Source organism: Onychostruthus taczanowskii, unplaced genomic scaffold (assembly GCF_017590055.1).
Source record: "Onychostruthus taczanowskii isolate IOZ18803 unplaced genomic scaffold, ASM1759005v1 scaffold45, whole genome shotgun sequence".
NCBI classification, from domain to species: domain Eukaryota; kingdom Metazoa; phylum Chordata; class Aves; order Passeriformes; family Passeridae; genus Onychostruthus; species Onychostruthus taczanowskii.
Genome location: NW_024502014.1, coordinates 4,933,520 through 4,951,424, shown reverse-complemented (window position 1 = coordinate 4,951,424; position 17,905 = coordinate 4,933,520). Strand labels below are relative to the sequence as shown.

At 43.4% G+C, this 17,905-nt stretch overlaps 1 protein-coding gene across 1 annotated transcript in view; it reads right to left on the bottom strand.

Moving 5' to 3' along the window:
• Window positions 1-403: 403 nt before the first annotated feature.
• Window positions 404-17,905, bottom strand: part of DOCK10 (dedicator of cytokinesis 10) — a 99,816-nt gene continuing 82,314 nt past the window's right edge. Inside the window, exons 47-56 of the mRNA XM_041414449.1 lie at window positions 17,563-17,661; window positions 15,666-15,772; window positions 15,082-15,204; window positions 13,896-14,009; window positions 8,822-8,968; window positions 8,286-8,496; window positions 5,321-5,511; window positions 4,578-4,678; window positions 4,103-4,241; window positions 404-1,056 (exon numbers count right to left, since the gene is read on the bottom strand). Coding sequence (XP_041270383.1) covers window positions 937-1,056; window positions 4,103-4,241; window positions 4,578-4,678; window positions 5,321-5,511; window positions 8,286-8,496; window positions 8,822-8,968; window positions 13,896-14,009; window positions 15,082-15,204; window positions 15,666-15,772; window positions 17,563-17,661 — 1,352 coding nt within the window. The 3' untranslated portion in view covers window positions 404-936. The remainder of the gene's footprint in view (window positions 1,057-4,102; window positions 4,242-4,577; window positions 4,679-5,320; window positions 5,512-8,285; window positions 8,497-8,821; window positions 8,969-13,895; window positions 14,010-15,081; window positions 15,205-15,665; window positions 15,773-17,562; window positions 17,662-17,905) is intronic.

Here is a 17,905-nt window from a genome sequence, read left to right as displayed (position 1 = left end):
CACGTGATGCAGAAACTGAAACAAACATCTCACTGAAGGCACATCGCTTCTTAGTGTGCCCCAGGCAAATCCTGGGACTATGAACTTCAGAGGAAAAGCTGAGTTTTCTTGGCCTCAAGCAGGAGAACTACACCAAGCCTGCTTGTCAGGGTGACTTCAGTCTGGGGCCACAGAGAGAACCCAAAGCCATGTTCTGTAGATGTCCTAAGTGTCTATCAGCATCCACAACAGGACAGACAGCTGGGATAGTTGGGATGATCCTGATCTCCACCACTCCAGAGAGTGCTGTCATAGGAATGAACCAATGCACAGAGCTTCAAAGAGAAAACTTTATGGACGCTTTTATACACATACACAAATATTTTAATATAATGGTAACTGAAATGTTATCCATATTCTTAGTACTGTCATAATTAACTAAAAAGATATTTTTTAAAATTTTGTAAAAATGACATATTTTACACATCTTCTATTTACAATTGCAATATGCTTAAATGTTATAAAACATCCACTCTGACCTTTAAAATATATGTATACTAGGACTTAGTATTAGATATATTATAATTTATAGCAAACTTAGGGTTTGCCGTGTACCTATCTATTCAATGGGAATTTTGTAATCAGCCTGGCTTAATAAAGGCTGCTCAAAACCAAAAATTGACAACAAAAAAGAAAAAGAAAAAAGAGAGGGAATGTGCAAATATTGGGGCAGGCAAAAAAATAAAAAAATTCTCAAGCTTGCATTTTTTTAAAAATAACACCGTGAAGACTTCCAATAAATTAAAATCTTAATCCTCAAATCCCTTTCCTGGTATTGTCCATCAACTTACTTTTCAGTACTATTAATCTAAAAGGAAAAAACACCCTCAACAACAAAGGACAAACCCCACCCCAGACAGCAGATCTTCCTGAGGCCGTGTGGTGCCCACGCTGCAGTCAGGCATCAGGATTTGCTGGAGTGGCTGCTGCTGGCACAGAGGAGCTGGCTCTATGGATGACTCGGGAATACGTGCGCTCCATCCCGGGATGTTTTGCTGAGTCCTCCTTGTAGGCAATCTTTCCAGGAAAAAAAAAAAAAAGGCAACAGTGAGAGAGATCTGAATAATTTGGTGTCTGAAGTGTCTCTTGTCTAACCAAGGGTTTCCTGTTTTTTTAATTGTTACACAACGATGCTAAGGATCTGACAGAGGAAAAGGACCTTTCCCTGGTGAACAGAGGCTGCAGGGACAGGGATGACATCCTGAGCCAGGGCAAAATGGGGCTGGAGCTTCTGCCAAGCTCCATGGGGTTCCCTGAACTGCACTACTCCCACACAAGTCCCCTACACTTTGCAAATCCTGGACACCACACCAGCACCTGCTGACGGTGGCACAGACAGGCCCAGCTGTGCCCACGCTGTGCCCAGCCAACAGACAGGCCCAGCTGTGCCCACGCTGTCCTTTGGGGATGCTGCAGCCCCACGAGCTGCCCTGGCCGGGCAGCAGGGCTGGGACCAAGTGCCAGGCTGAGCCTGTGGGCAGAGCTGCAGTCCAGCAGCAGTGGCAAAAGCTCTGCCCTGTCCTTTGGGTAGGCTTTAGCAAGAAGGAAGATCTTTTTCCTGAAGAAACTCCTCTAGCCTTGGTGATAGCTCTTCTTTCCTGCTTCTGTAAAAGCAGATTGAAAACCTGTCTTTGCTGGAGCATCCAGAGCAGAGACAGGGCGATCCCCACTGAGCACACAACACCAGCACTGGGAGAGAAACCTTTCCCCCTGACAAAGCTCCAGGTGGAGCCCTACACCATCACCCCACTGTCCTTGGCCAGGGCTGCAGGTCAGCCACACCTCAGGTGTCACCCATGAGCAGGGACAGCTCCAGCAGCTCAGACAGCTCTGGGCAGGAGCTGCTCTCACATCCTGGGCTGCAGGAAGGGCACTGGGACTTGGGCACACCCTGGCAGCCACTTTTACTGCTATTGGCACTTGCTTTTGCATCAGGGAGCCTTGCTGAGCTGTCTCACTGGCCTCCCCAAGGTTCACAACTAGGATCCTAAAGAACAGGCCCCTCAAGACTGCTCATGGACAACACATCACACACACAGCTTAGATCTTTTTTTAAACTCCCTGAGAAGGGAGTCATTAGAGATGAAATGAAACAAACATACCCAGCAGAAAAACCAGCAAGTGAGGGAAGTATATGACATTAAAAGAAAAAAAAAATAGATGTAAGAAAAATGAACATACCACTTTTGGCTATAGTATTGAGGGAAATGTTAGACAGGGAAGAAGAGAAGCTGTATAAGCAAGGACCATGACAGAGCTGTCAGAAAAGAAAAACAAAAAAGAGAAAAACAAAAAAGAGAAAAACATGGTGATGAAAAAGTCACTGTCAGTAGGTGAGAAACAAAACCCTCTTGAATACAACAATGGGAAAGATGGCAAATCGTACTGGTGTAAAGCACACAGCACAGATGCAAGAGAGCCTCAAGCTTTCCAATGTGAGATAAGTATTTCAGCCACAGTTTATGGCATGTGATTTCTCTGAGGAAATACTCTGCTCAGAAGCAGGGAGTTCATGAGTTCACTGGAAGAGGAGTAGAGTTTTCTTAAAACCCCCCACTGCCCAGAAAATGGGGCTGTCACTTTTTAGGCTTCCCCAAAGCATTGCAAGTGGGAGACTGTTTTCAGGGTGGACTTTAAAATTCAGATGATTTTGGTAAAAGAGATAACAATTTTGACTTTTGTTGGATGAACTCGTTTACACATTAGCACTGGTTTGTACAAGTAATTTTGTATTATTTAGTATGAAGAAAACTCAGAGCTCACGGATAAAAATACAGGTATGAGCATGTAAGAGAACTCTCCAAATGTTTTCTGAATGCTGAAGCTCATGAGCTGCTCATGCCTCTTTTGAGCTGACCATCCATTTTCCATTCTTGTGGGAAGCAGTGGTTCACACAAGACATGGTGCTGCCTGTGCACACTGACTGATGGCCACAATAACTTCCATGTGAGATGCATGAATATTGATTAACAAATTAACACTTACATACTTAACAAAACAGTGATAATTAGGATAAAATCACTGGAAGGCTTGAGGTTCACAAATCTTTATACACCTGAAGAGGAGAGGAACACAACTCCCAGACCTGCAGCCACCCCTGAGCTCGACCCCATCCAGCAGGCACCAGGCCTCCAAGCAATTAGGAGCTTTCCACCCAAGGAAAAACTCACTCAATTCCACAGTAAGTACAACAATGGGCAAAAAATTCACGTCAATCCTTATTATCCTCATATGTGAAGATGAATAATACAGCACGGGGTAATGGGGAGCCATGTAGGCACTGCTGTGAGATGCCACCACTGATACCAGTGGTTAAACCAAGTTACTCTACACCAACAGTGCTTTTGGATGCTACAGGCACCTGGAAATGCAGCACAGCTGCTAGAGAGGAACTATTTATCAGATGCAATCTAAGGTAGCCTGCCCATAAACATGCAGAGATATAATTAAACATGGCTTAATTAGCACTTCAGTATGCAAATCGCTCAATATTTAATTGAAACTGAAAATATTAAAAAAAAAAATCTGCCTGGACACAGCAGTAGAATAGCTGCAAGTGTGCACTGGAAGCCAATTCAGAATTTTGGGACGCAGTTCATATTCTATGTTCATATTATACATATATCTCTGAAAGCTGAATATAAATAGATACAATAAAGATACCTCTTGTGGTTATAAGCTACATCTTAATAGCAATTTACTGTTTTAATTAAATACAACACAGCTATAGGACAAAGCAAGCAAAGCATAAGGCACTAGTTTAGACTATTTTTCTATGCCTCTAAACCTCAGTCAGCATTTAGCCTCACAAACATTCAGCTTTTCAATACGTAGCAAGGCAGGCAGAAAACAGACATTTGTTGATCAGATATTGAATATACTTCTATTAAAAAAAAAGAGGAAAGAAACAAAAGCCAAAACCACAAAAAACCCCTGTTTTCTGTCACTACTGCATTGCAAGGTTTTACTTGTAGTATTTTGCTCTACAGCTTCATTTGTCACTAGAAGACACAATTAGCCACCCTCATGGAGCCCAAGCAGCACCCAAATAGATGTTCTGACCTGTTCATTCATAACTACAGAGAGCTCGCTGAGCATGTCCTTGTAATGAGACTTCATCTCTCCCTGATACTCAAACTGGTCCTCCTTAATGAGGCGCTCGTTGACATCGAGGGCATGGCCACAGGCTTCAGCAAATTGCCTGCAAGCACCAAAACACAAAAACAATGACACAGCTTTTGTAGTAATGAAAAGACCTATCTATACACACACAACGCTGCAGCTCTTCTCCCCCTTGCAAACTGCACCTTGTTGGAAGTGAATTTCAGACCTCATTCTCAGATCAAAAGGAATGTGTTCTACTAGGGTAGCCCAGAACTCCAGTAAATGTTTCTCAGGAATGACTTGTCAGATAGGGTAAATGCAGATGGAAACTAGGCTGGTTCAAATCAGCCTGATTTTGTGTCTTGCCTGCCTGTGCCATGCAGAGTGTCCTATTTGCTATGTAGAGGGTGAAAAGCCTAAAATTAATGTTTACCTGAAGATTTCCTTCAGAAGGTTAACTTGATTATCAGGATATCTCTTAGCATTTGTCTCTTCAAGAAAAGCTCGAGCATAGGCCATTGGTCCAGCATTTACCTGGGTGAGAAATACACAGCTTAGGAACAGAGAACAAGCCATTCATCGTTGTTTCTCTTGGGCTTGGAGACTGGCCTCAGGCAAGCTAGGCTGTGAGAAGAACATCCCCTCACTCCTTTCGTCACCAGGATGGAAGCTGAGGAGTTTTATTGAGGAAACAGGAGCTGCTCAACCTGATACAAGCTGCAGATCTGTGCTGGCCTTCCCAAGTCCCCAGCCAGCCGAGCACCCAGACAGTTACATGTTTGTTTGTAGGTATTTCAATGAGAGCACCGGGAATGCACATGCCTGTCACAATCCAACTTTCCTAAACAGGGAATGGCAAAGCCAATCCTAGCAAATCTCCCCTTAAAGAATCCACCCGCTTGTGGTGGGCCATATTCTCAAATGATACTTGACAGTCTTGTTGGAAAGGCCTTATTTGTTATTTAGAGTAGAACTGAATTAAATAATTAGCATATAAAACCAGCTGTCATCAATGCCAGTGGAAAACTTTCCATTCCTTAGTGTGTTTAGAGTGGGATCTAACAGCTCTGTAATACAGGATATGCCAAAGACAAAAAGTGTCTGGAATGATGAAAATCAGAATAAAAATTTAGGTAGCACTGAAAAAAGAGAAAAAAGGCAGCAAATTGACATTACCTTGACACTGACACTTCCTTGGAGCTTGAGCTGCAGTCGGATCATGTCCACTTCTTCCATTGTGCAAAGCTGATTGAGCTCTGAGACCTTTTTGGACATCTCATCAATGGCCACTTCGATGGGGTTCAGCTCTGTGCTGGTTTGGCTTATGACCTGGATCCTCTTCTTCACATAGGGAAACAAGTGACTGGCTACTCAAGAGAGAGAAATGGGTCAGAGATCTCACCCAACAAGAGAGTTTTTAGGAAAGTAAAACAATTAAGCCAAAGTATTAACTTTTGACTTTGTCCATCTCTTTATTAATCCACAAAAATTAAGTTTTAATCACGGAATGAGTAGAAGTGACACAGCAGGTCCAAACTGAATTCTGCATTTCCTTTTGAACTCATCACTGTTTGGTACCAAGCTCTGCCCCATGCAGGGGGTAAAAAGCTCTCAAAGCTCAGATTTTAGAATTAACAAATTTCTTCTGTTAAGGCACCAAACTGTAAGTCCACACTGAACTTCAACAGCTCAAACCCTCAGACCAAACATATTTCACATATTTTAGAGCCAGGAGTCCCTAACTTAGCTGAATTGGGAATCATTCACTGTGCTGGTGTTGGCTGGGATAGAGTTAATTTTCCTCACAGTAGCTGGCACAGGGCTGTGCTCTGGATTTGTGCTGGAAACAGCACTGATAGCACAGGGATGTTCTGGTTATTGCTGGGCAGAATCAAGGCCTTTTCTGCTCCTCATGCCACGCAGCAGAGAGGAGGCTGGGGGTGCACAAGGATTTGGGAGGGGACACAGCCAGGACAGCTGACCCCAACTGACCCAAGGGATTTTCCACACCATATGGTGTCATGCTCAGCACATCCAGAGCTGGGGGAAGGAGGAGGAAAGGGGAGGGACATTGAGAGTGTGGTGTGTGTCTTCCCAAGACACTGATACATGTGCTGGAGCCCTGCTTTCTTGGAGTTACCTTTACCTGCCTTCCCAGGGAAGCAGTGACCCAACCCTTGCAATGAATCATCGCTTTGCTTGTTTGTGCAGCTTTTGCTTTACCTATTAAACTGTCTTTATCTCAGCCTGTAAGTTTTTTCACATTTACACGTCTGATTTTCCCTGTCCTACCAGAGGACACTCAGTGAGTGAGCTGCTGCACGGGGCTTAGCTGCCAGCTGAGGCTAAACCAGGACACTCACCTGCAGATGAACCTACTATTAAAGCATCATCCTTAAAGCAGTGAAGAGGTACTTTTAACATTCAGCCTAAATACTGCCATGGGAGCTGACAGAGAAATTATTCACCTTTAAAACTCTGCTTCCACTCAAGGCCTTTCATGGATCTCAGGGAGTTTGGCAAAGGTACTGTTAATGTGCATTAAGTCTGATCTGATCTAACATTTTTCTGATTGCCCTACATGCTTTGGAAGGTTTCCCAAACTCCATGCATGTCCTTCTCCACTAAGCATCTGCTTCCAGTCAGCTCAGACCTAAATAAACTCCAGTTTACAGCATGTCTGTCTCATAGGAGAGCAGGAAACCCAGGACTTGCAGAGCTGGAAGCAGGAGCCAGGCATGGCAGAGAGCCAGTGAGCCAAGGACTGCAGCCACACTGCATCGCCCTTGGCCCAGCAGGCTCTGGAGCAGGGATGCAGTGCAGGTGCCACTCCACCACCCAGGCACAATTGGCTTCAGCACTCTTCCAGCCATAGCAGAAGTTTTGCTTTCTTCTCAAATTGAAAGTGCTTAAGTTGACCCAGGAAACAAATGAAAACACACGACTTTATCAAACAGGAGTGGGGGAAAAAAAAAGAGAAAAAAAAAAGAGAAGAAAAGAATGTTTCCTTTAGTGAAAAGCACTGGGGTGAGGTAGGTGCCAAAGGGAAAATAGGGGAGAAGAGGAGAGCATCAAATTCCCACCTAATGCCAAAGATGGAGCAGGGCTGAGAGCAGTGGGAGCTGATGACAGCATGTAATAACCCAGGGGAAATATTCTGCCAGAAGAACAGCCCTCTCTGTTTTTGCCAGACAGACCATAACAGACTTGCACTTTCAAGTCAGTGAAACTATCGGCTTCAGTACAGATCTCACAACACCTACTGCTTCCCAAGCACTTAAAAACACCACACACAAGCTATTCCTCCTTTCTTCGTCTTACAAGCAAAGCTGTGTCATGTAACAAGACACCCCCAGACATCAGTGCCTCTTTCCTGGCTTGCCAGAACAAAACTTTTAGGTGACTATGCTTGCACTGTAAGAAGTTTTTTTCACTTCGTCCTTTGGGGGAAGCAGATGCACTGAAGTTGGTAAGGAACTGGATTTTCTGTCACTTGGGAGCCTTTGCTGTGAACATCAGCCTCGCTGCCCATGGCTGCCCATGAGAACAACGCTTCCATCCCAGACAGTTCCTCATACATCAAAGTTCAGACATGTCAAGTTTCAGCAGTAGTCTCACAAAGGAGGCTTTTTAAAAGAGAGATTTCAATCATGATAAGGAGCGAAAAATTTCAGTTTAATATGACTCATTAAGAGAAGATGTATCTAGTGCTCCTGACATTCCTACCTTAAAACACTGATTGAAATCTTATATCTAGCTTAAAAATAACCTCTAAAATGTATCTTACTCCCATTTTGAAGAAAAAATTTCTATCTGAAAGTTTTACTCTTAGCAGAATAGACATCCTACTTGGCTTTTTATTTGAATTGTTTATTATTAAAAGAAAATGGTTCTGAGTGCTAAGCTGCCTCCAGCAGAACCACTCCCAAGTTACATCACTGCAAGAACAGTTAAGATGTCAATTATAAGGAAAAACAAAGCAGCTGAATGAAAATAACTATCCCTAAGCTGGTCAGCAGGTCTGTAAGGAAGACACGGTGAAAAGATGAGTTATCATCCTGCACAACTGACTGCTGGACAGCTGGCACTTGCGCTGCCCTTCTGGGCTGGGAGGTGGGCTGGAGCAGCCGGGCAGACGTACTGGTGAGGATGGTGCGCCTCTTGCACTGCTCCTCCACGCCGCCGTGCTTCTTCCCCGAGAGCGTGAAGGGCGTCTCGAAGACGAAGCGGTTGATGTTGTGGTGCATCTCAAAGTCCGTCTTCCGCTCCTCGGCCTCCTTCTCCTCAAAGAAAGGGGTCACGTAGGTCACCTGGATGTAGGCGTACTTGGGATCCAGGTCTTTGGGGTTCACCTGCGGGACAGTGGCAATCAATAAAATTATGGTGTGATGAGCTCCCAAGGCATCCCTAACATTTCTGGTGTGTTTATTTATTTATAGCCATACCGATGAAACCTGAGACTTCCCAAAGTAATACTCAGATCATGGATGGATACAAGGGTATTTTACCAAGAGTTCCCTAAGAAGAGTGGGATCTTTCACTATAGCCATTGGCAAAAATGGATGAAAGCTAAATGAGACGGAAAACAACCTGCTTCTGCACTGCAGCAAACATCTGCCTGCTCATCTTGCACATGCACCCAGTTCTCTCCCTCGTGCAAAACCATGTTTTTCATACCTTGTTGGAATCCTGGATGATCTTCACATTATCTATTCCAAACTTGTCTGCATAAAGTTTCATCAGCCTTTGAGAGATCTCAGACAAGCCAGTTAATTTGGGCTCTTTATAGATATACTCTTTACCTTCCTCTTCTTCAAAAAAGCCCTGTTTGGAAAGAAACAGAAGGATACAGTGAACATAACAGCCATGGCAAAACCAAAACAAGGTTCTTACATCAGGAATCAAAGTTGCCTGTATACCTACCAGAGCATCCAGTAGGCCACTTGCAGCACCTAAGTGAAAAGCTTACCTCTGTCCACTCCTAGCAGACATGTGCCTAGAGGTCAGTGTTTATACTGGTCTGCAATCTCCAAAGTTACCCAGGAAAAGATCCCTACACATTTATTCACTCAAGACACCAAGCAGCTTAAAGAGTTAAAAGGGCTTTCTTGAAAATGATGATGTGTGTATGACGAAAAAACCCTCATGGATTAAAAACTAGAATTAAAAACTCTTTAAATCTTAACAATTTGGTTCAATTGACAGCTGGATAGTGTGCAGCATGTCACCTCCAGTGCATCCTCTGGGAGCCACGTGTGTAGGCACAGGCTGGGCACTGCTGCCCTTGGCCACGGTGCACCTGGGAACCAGTCTGCATCTCCTCAGGCCAGCTGAAGAGAAACTCTGGTGGGCACGTTGAAAGGCCATATAGAACTGCAGCACTTCCAGAGATAATTAGCAAATTATTCACAATTGAAAAGAAAAAGGAAAAAAAAAAAAGAGATAGACTGAGTTCCTTTGAATCAAAGGTACAGTCTTGTTAAGGTCATGATTTAATGCACTGGATGGACTTGGCAGAGCTTTAATAAAAGGGCCCACTGAAGAGCTGAACATGAATCTGTCAGGCTTCAGAAGAAATGCCAGCCTCTGAAAATTAACAGAGCATTGCATCACCTGCAGGTGAGACACTCAACTGCCACAAGATGAACATGTACCTCAATGCTCCAGGAGAAGCTCTCCCAGCTGGGCAGAGAGCAGCAGCTGCCCCATTAACAAGGACTGGATTTGTCCCAGTGCCATGAGCCCAGTGTCCCAATCCAGCCCCCTCCTAGGGTTTCATATGCAGCTTGGTGAGGGGCACCGCTGCAGCTACACTCACAGCCTCCTCCTTTCACCTTAATGCAAAGTGAGCCAGAGGGAAACACCTGAAGCTGCAGGGACAGGGGGAAAGACAGACAGCATTAATGATGTCAGACCCAGGGCCCTTTGAACTTCACAGGGTGTGGCTTGGATGGCTAATTCTACAATATGCCTAAGCAAACTGCCAGCTGTAGAAAAACAGAGAAGCAGAAATTAATGAAGGCAAGAGATATCTCCAAAATCTATTCAGAAGGTACTCATGCAAAATCCAGCTTTTTTTATCTGGAAGTATGTTTCAACTTTGCCCTCTAAAATTATTGATTAGGCAAATCTTCACAAAAAAACCCCAAACAGAATTAAAATAAAATCAGCTATGAATTTCATTCCTTCTTTAGGAACCCTCTTCCAAACTTTATTTCAATGGGGATTAACAAATATGTGCATCTCTGGCTTCTCCTTCAGTGAGGACAAGGGGCAATAAAATTGTCTTTTAATTTGGCAAGTGTCAGGAGTGCTGTGGGGCATTACTGGAAACCAGTAACTAACAGCTGCAGGAGCAGCTCATCTGACAGCATCTTCTTCAGTCTCACAGGGACCTTCAAACATTGCATGATTCTAAACATTATCAATTAAATTCCATAGGCATATGAAGACCTTCACAGGTGATTAGAGAAAAAATCTAGAGCTCCAAAGCTGACATCCTACAAACATCTGTTGAGCTGGGCAGGCAATTGACTTCCTATTGATTACACTGAGAAAATATCTACAGGATCATAATCTGTTTTTTGATCTTGTTTCCACTGCAGCAAAACTCCTTTATGTGGGAAAACCTCATTAGTTTGATGCAATCATACTTAAACATACTACTCTGGACTGTTTCTGTCAAAAGACATCTGCTTTCTGTTACTATTCAGTGTTTTCAACAAAACCCCTCATGTTTTCCAAAATGATCACATAGCAAGCTAGAATATAGTTTATGCTCTTAAACCCTGATTCTGTGTATGTTTGCATGCTGGAACACAGTGTTTATCTGTAAGTGCCAAATCTCTGCTGATGCTGCATGGCACACTGAGATGGTATCTCTGTTAATCGTTTTACTTAAAAAAAATACCTGAAAACAAAAAACTAACAGATTTAGTCTTATCTCTAATACAAGAGACATCATTCAAGTACATATTCCCTACAGTATTTCAGCTGACAAGTGACAAGCAGAAGTTAACTGTGAGCTATAAATAATCATGTCTGCCATATGCTATATGTCTGGCAAAGACTATTAAAAGTAAGATTAAATACTTTTCAGAAGCCAAATATCCTCCAATTCCAGGATTTTAAAATATTAAGCAGCCAAGGTTACATTATGAATGCATATCCCTGGATTATTTTCATCCTGGCTGGTTTGGTCCTGCACGGACAATGCAGCCTCACAGATAAAAATGATGACAGGGAGCAGCTGATGGTGATGGAAGGCAGATGACCTCCTGAACAGCAGGTTACTCGTTCCCACTGAGCTCTGATGCTCTGAGAGACAAGTGTTGACCCAGGCCTATCACTGGGAGTTCTGATAAGGCTGTTCCTCATCCTAACATCTCCAGACACAGCCTTGGAGCTCACAGTACATCAGACCCTTCTCTGCCCTTTGTGAAAGGTGCTGAGGTAAAGCCTTCTGCTTGACCTGCCAGGAACTGGCATCTAATGGTTCTTTCCCTGTCTCATCCCACAGTATGTGATTGTGATCACTGTGAAACTCTGTCTTCCAGCATCTCCAGCTTCTTGTACACACAGGAGAACAAACCCTCAGCTCTACCTTTGCCTGATACTGCTCTGAAAAACAGGTCTTGAATGTCTTTGCTTATCAGCACAATATGAGTTCTCAGCTATTCAGTATATTTAACAGGATGTTTTTTGGCTCTTAATTCAAGAAAGATACTGACTTCTCAAACACTCATCTGTGAGTAAACTCATATGCACTGGCTAGTGTGGTCACTTGGGGGTGCAATGAGATATTGTCACCAAAGGCCTTTAGCAGAATGTGCAGTCTAAACCAGCAGCTGCCATGCGATCCAGCTCCCTGGGCTGGCAAATAAATCTTGCTGGTGAAAACAAATGATTGTGTCCTCCCTGAGGATCACATTAATTCAAACCATCCTTGCACAGGGTCCCTGCAGCAATGAAGTAACCAAATTCTGCCTCTGCCTTTGCATGAAGAACAGTTTTCAGGTGCAGCAGCAGATCATCTTTCTCCACTAAGAACCCCCAAAATTCTCCCTCCCAGTATTAACATTATTTTTTTGTTCTTTAATCTGCTTTCCTTGGAGCTTTTGTTTCAGCTAAGGAGCAGCAGCCACACCACATCTCTCCTGCAAAGGCAAGGAGAAAGCAGTGCCTGTTGCCTTTAGAGCCCAGGGACTGGGGGGAACAGAGGAAGACACATCTGTGACAAAGTCATACCCTTTAGAGCACTAAAACTGTTTAAATGAAGTTGCCCTTGTGGCACTGGCACCTGGAAGGTCATTGCACTGTTCCAGAGAAGCTAACCCAGTTCAGCAGAAGTGCTGCAGCTAAATTACCCCGTGGGAGAGCCACTGGCCCCGGGAGAGTGCTGGCCAGAGGCTGCAAGCAGGAGAGCCCTGTTTCGTCCTCTGTTGCTCCCATTTTGAGGAAGGCCAGGCATAAGGAAAACTCTGCCCTTCCTCAGGTGCAGCTCACTTCCTCCTTGCATTTGACAAGTTCAGCTTTGCTAATCTGTCCAGAGAGCCAGGACCTGCCATCCCCCTCTGAATTCCCATTTCCTTGCTCTTACAAGGCACTGCCAGGACCTTGGCCATGGCCATGACCTGCCCAGAGTGCTCCAGTGGCCACTGCCATGGACCTCAGACTGACACAGCAGCCCTCCCCCAGGGAGCTGCTGTGCAGGCCAGGAAAGCAGGCTTGCATTCAAACAGCATTAATGCTACCCCAAGACTTGCAACAGAGGAAGAGGGACTCCAATCCCACTCCCAGTGAAGCTGGGAGGAACTTCCACTGAGATGAGATGAAGCAGCATTGGGCCCCACAGTGCACACACAACATGGTGACAGGTACAGCTTGGTATTCCAGGAACTGAACAAACAAAAGTTAGTTTGCAGGATGCAACAATGAATGCAGCAACGTTATTTTATCTGCCATGAACGAAATAATTGAGAGCACAGGAAAATTAATGTTAAGTAACAGTAGAGGGAAGGATGAAGGATGTGTGAGGAGAGTTAAACAAAACATGCAACAGAACTAGACTTACCACAGCCTTGAATAAGATCAAAAGGAGAAAAGAGCAAATTTCTGCATTAAAATCTAATTAGCAAACAGAATGATTCACATCAATCTGTTGTTTACACACTTTATATTTTAAAGCACAGGAAATTTTATGCTTGCCAAAACCAGGACTAAAAGGAACATGCTGGATTGCTACACTGGTTTGTGGTGGAAGAAAGCACAAAATAATGCTTCAAGGGTGCTGAAGCACAGCAGAGGGAATAATGCTATTCTACAGTACATTGCACAGAACCAGAGGTAGCCTGGAAGCAGAAGGCAGAGTCAGTGAAAAACACAACAAAGCATCTACTTCATACTGCTCTGCTTTGAGATCTATTGGAGGAGAGTGCCATATATCAAAGATGCCTTATCTAGTTCTATTTATGTTGTAGTTTGAAAAAACCTGCCTGGCCTCAGTCTCAGCTTTGCTTTATGAAGTCAAGAACTGAAGCTGACACAGAAGTCTGGTCTCTAATACACCACTAAATCCACAGCAGGATTTACACAGAGGCATCTGAGTGCTCCCTGCTGACTAAAACCCTGTGGGAGTCTGACCCACGAGGCAGCTTTTACCCTGTGATTCACTACCAAGTGCTTCCCTGAACTCTGTCAGGAACAGGTCTGAAATCTGACTGTGCAGACAAAAGGGCCCAAGCTCACTTACCTGCCCATAAAATGCCACCCTGTAATATCTCCCAAAGAGACGTTTCTCAGAGTTCACCACCTCTGCAACCTTCAGGTAGGAGCGGTGGATGTCGTAGTACAGGTCAGACAGTTTCTGCATGGACAGACAGACAGAGGAGGGCAGGTGAGGACATGCCAGCCCCTTGGAAATGCCACCACAGCTCTGCACAGCCATGGCTTGCCTTAACTGCCTTCCCAAACCCTTGCCAAGATGGCTGGACGTGCTGAGGGAACAGTTTAACCTCGTCAGCGGTCACTAAAGATTCACTGCAAGGTTTCTGTCATCTTCTGAGGGTTTTGTGGCAGTGGAGCTTTGTGTACAGGCTCACAGAGACTCATCCCACCCCCAGACAGTGCTGCTGGCCTACTAAGGGGTCAGAGAACCCAAGTGCTGTTTGTGCAGGTAGAACAAGGCACCAACACCCCCGAGCAGCTCCCAACCCCACAAAAAAATGTGCTTTCCACAGTCACCACTAAACAGCACTTTTTCAGGATGGTGAACCAAAATTTCAGCTAAGTTAAAATCTGAGGACCTGCTTCCTTAGCATACAGCTTATTGCTACCTACCACTTTGTGCCTCTTTCAATTTAAACCCAGAAAAATCAGTAAATGCAATCATCATCTGGCTATCCATTATGTACTGAAATTGCCAAGTAAATAAGAAACTAAGAAACTTGAAATTGTGAAGGAATCACACAATTTATCAGCATTTTCTGAACTTAAATACAATGCAAACATGCTCTTGGTTTAAAACCCATGTAAAAAAATCATATCCACTGGCTAAGACAAGAGGTTTATTAGAAATATTTGTACAGTTACTGTTGCACTGATGCTAAAAAGAGTCAGGAAAGACGCCAATGTTTTTTGTTTTCTCACAGTACAAAACATTAAAAGGAGAAATTACAGAAGGAAGAAAGAAAACATTCATTTTAAAGAAAGGACATTTTTTCCCTAAAAAATTTGATCTTTACTGTTGCCTTAGCATAATTTAGGAAAGACGCCAATGTTTTTTGTTTTCTCACAGTACAAAACATTAAAAGGAGAAATTACAGACAGGAAGAAAGAAAACATTCATTTTAAAGAAAGGACATTTTTTTCCCTAAAAATTTTGATCTTTACTGTTACCTTAGCATAATTTAAAAGACCCAAACCAAACACCCACTTACTTTAAAGTCCCTCTGCTTTTCAAAAACAGCAATGATAGGCTTGTTGACCTCAGCAATAAGCTCATATCTCTCAGACTTCCAGAGGTACTCAACACACAACTCCAGCTGTTCCACGAGAATATTCTGCAATTTCACAAATGCAAATAGTTCAGTGACTTGACAGCTGGTGGCATTTAATTAATAGCAATGCAGCAAAAGCACATACCCACTACTTCATTTTTATTCTGTAACTTCTATATTAGGGTTTATTGCAATTGCACAGTGTTTAATCAGGTATTGGTGAAATAGCTCTTGTTTAGGTAAAAAAACTTGAAATAATAGTAAAATAAAAATACTTGAATAGTTGACATCTCATGCAGAAGAATGGGTTTGCTTCATGGGCTTCTCCCTGCCCTGACTTTGAGCTCTGGTACTTTATGTTCTCCTTAGCTAAACACCACTGCAACAGCTGTGACATTTCACTCAAAAGCTGTGTGCCTTTTAACATTGCCTGGGTACACTCACTCTAATTTGCTGCAACATGCACAGGACTCCCCTGGAAATAACATTCTGTTAATCCAGAACAGGTATAGGACATTGCTGACCTCATTATAGGGAGTATCTTGCATCCCAGAGTCTTCCTTCATAGCACCTTCTTCTTTAATGTTGGGGGTAATGCTCAGAAAAGCAGGCCATCCCATGGAAAACAAGCCTTGAAGTGCAAGTCACAAGAAAGGCTGTTAATGACTGAGTGAACAGATACTTCAAGAAGTTACTAGGTGCCATTAAAACAGAGCTGATGAGTTCATTTTTTTTGCAGCCCAAGTAATGAGAAGCACAAATGGAGCTGATGGAATTTGCAAGACTATTCCCCATTTTCCTCAATGATATAAATTCACTTCTCCAGGCAAAGGGGAATGCTAGCATTCTCCTGATGCACTGTTATTCTCTCTTTGGCACTTTGGTTCCTGAGCTGTACGTGCTGGCAGCCCTTGCAAAGCTTCATCTGCAGCACTCCTTAGTGCGCAGGAATGACCCTGGCAGGCTGAGGTGACACAATCCACACTTGGGGGGGACACAGGTGTCAGATGTCCCGGGGGCACAGTCCCCAGGACTGCACAGCCCAGGGGAGGTGGCCCCAGGACACGCTGGGCTCGTGGCCGTGGTGGCAGTGGCTTTCCTGTCCTGCCCTGGCACAGCAGTGCTGCCAGGGCTCCAGCCAAGGGACTCCCCTGCAGAAACCTCTGGCTGGTGGCAGCAGCTGTGGATGGAAAGGCTCATAAGGAATAAACCCGAGCTTAAATCAAGTATTTGCTAAACTGAGGCCTTTAGTACCGTGGCTGCAGCGGAAACAACTTGCACAGGCACCACTCTTTACGGATCAGGATCGGTCTGCCCTACAAGGATTTTACTGCTGCTCTGGAGTGGAGAAGGTAGAGCTGCAAGGGGAGGTGACAAACTCCTGGCAAGGCCCATGTTTAATTTAACAGTAGGAAATGCTACTATGGTTCAATTAAAAAACCTAAGCCATAGACATGGAGATGGGAGCCTCCATTCTTTCTCTCAAGTCTTGAAAACTGTTTAGGTACAGGTTTAAAATCACCCAAGTTCTTCACTCCAGCTACTATAATCTTTATTCAGGCAAAGTCTTTTACCACCACTGAACTGTCTCACAACTATTGCTCTTCCTTCTAAAATAATGCATTTTTTCATCTTGTCTACAGACACAAATGTATTGAAGGACTACCAAAGTCTTTTACCACCACTGAACTGTCTCACAACTATTGCTCTTCACAGAAAGCTTCCTTCTAAAAGAATGCATTTTTTCATCTTGTCCACAGACACTTACAAATGTATTGAAGGACTATAGTCTTCCCAAAACCATTTTCTCTTTCCCAGATATTTGTCCTTGACCCTGGAAATTGCTCTTTGTGGAAATTGCTAACATATCAGTCTTCCCAAAACCATTTTCTCTTTCCCAGATATTTGTCCTTGACTCTGGAAATTGCTAACATATTTCATGCTGAGAATTACTGTGAAATACAGATTTCATAAACTAAATAACCATTGGCATAGAAGCATTAAAAAATATAAGCCTGCACTTTATTTTTAAATAAGTATCATAGATTAAAAAAAAACCCTTTATCTATACTAAGTTACATATGGATAACCAGATATTAATTCCATCCCCTTGCCCTCCCAGCTTTGGACAGCCAAGGAATTGGACATGGATTTGCATGCTAAACACCAATTGACCCAAGAGGGATTTTCCTGCTGCAAAAGCCCATAACCAGAGACATTCTGAGCAATCCATCAAACCAGCCAAAGAGCATCAGGAAAGGAACTAATGATGTTTCCAACATTGCTTTCTATAACAGGCTTCAACATGCACTAGAAACAGTTTTAATTTGGTTGATATTTTTCCAGATCAGTTGGAAAACAGCAGTTTGATCTCCTAATCATGTTATTTGACCCACAAACAGGCACGGTTAGAGCACTCACTTCCTCCATTGTGAGTTGTTAGTAACACATTACTATCAGAGACTTGAGCATCTTCCAGGAGCATACGTGAGGTACAAATCTTTTCCATTTTCCAGTAACCTATGATATTGTAAGATGGTATTAGTATACTGCTACTGGTATGTGTTAATACATGCATATTTAATAACAACAGACTGACAAGTGGAGCATTCTCTATTAGCACTAGCTTGCTAAACATTTAATTAAACCTCTTTACACAAAACATACTTTCACTGTTCCAGTCTAAGACTAGCATTTATGATACAGTTTAAAAATAAAACATTTGGGAAGAATTCAAGCTGCTTTAAAAATACTTCACATATAA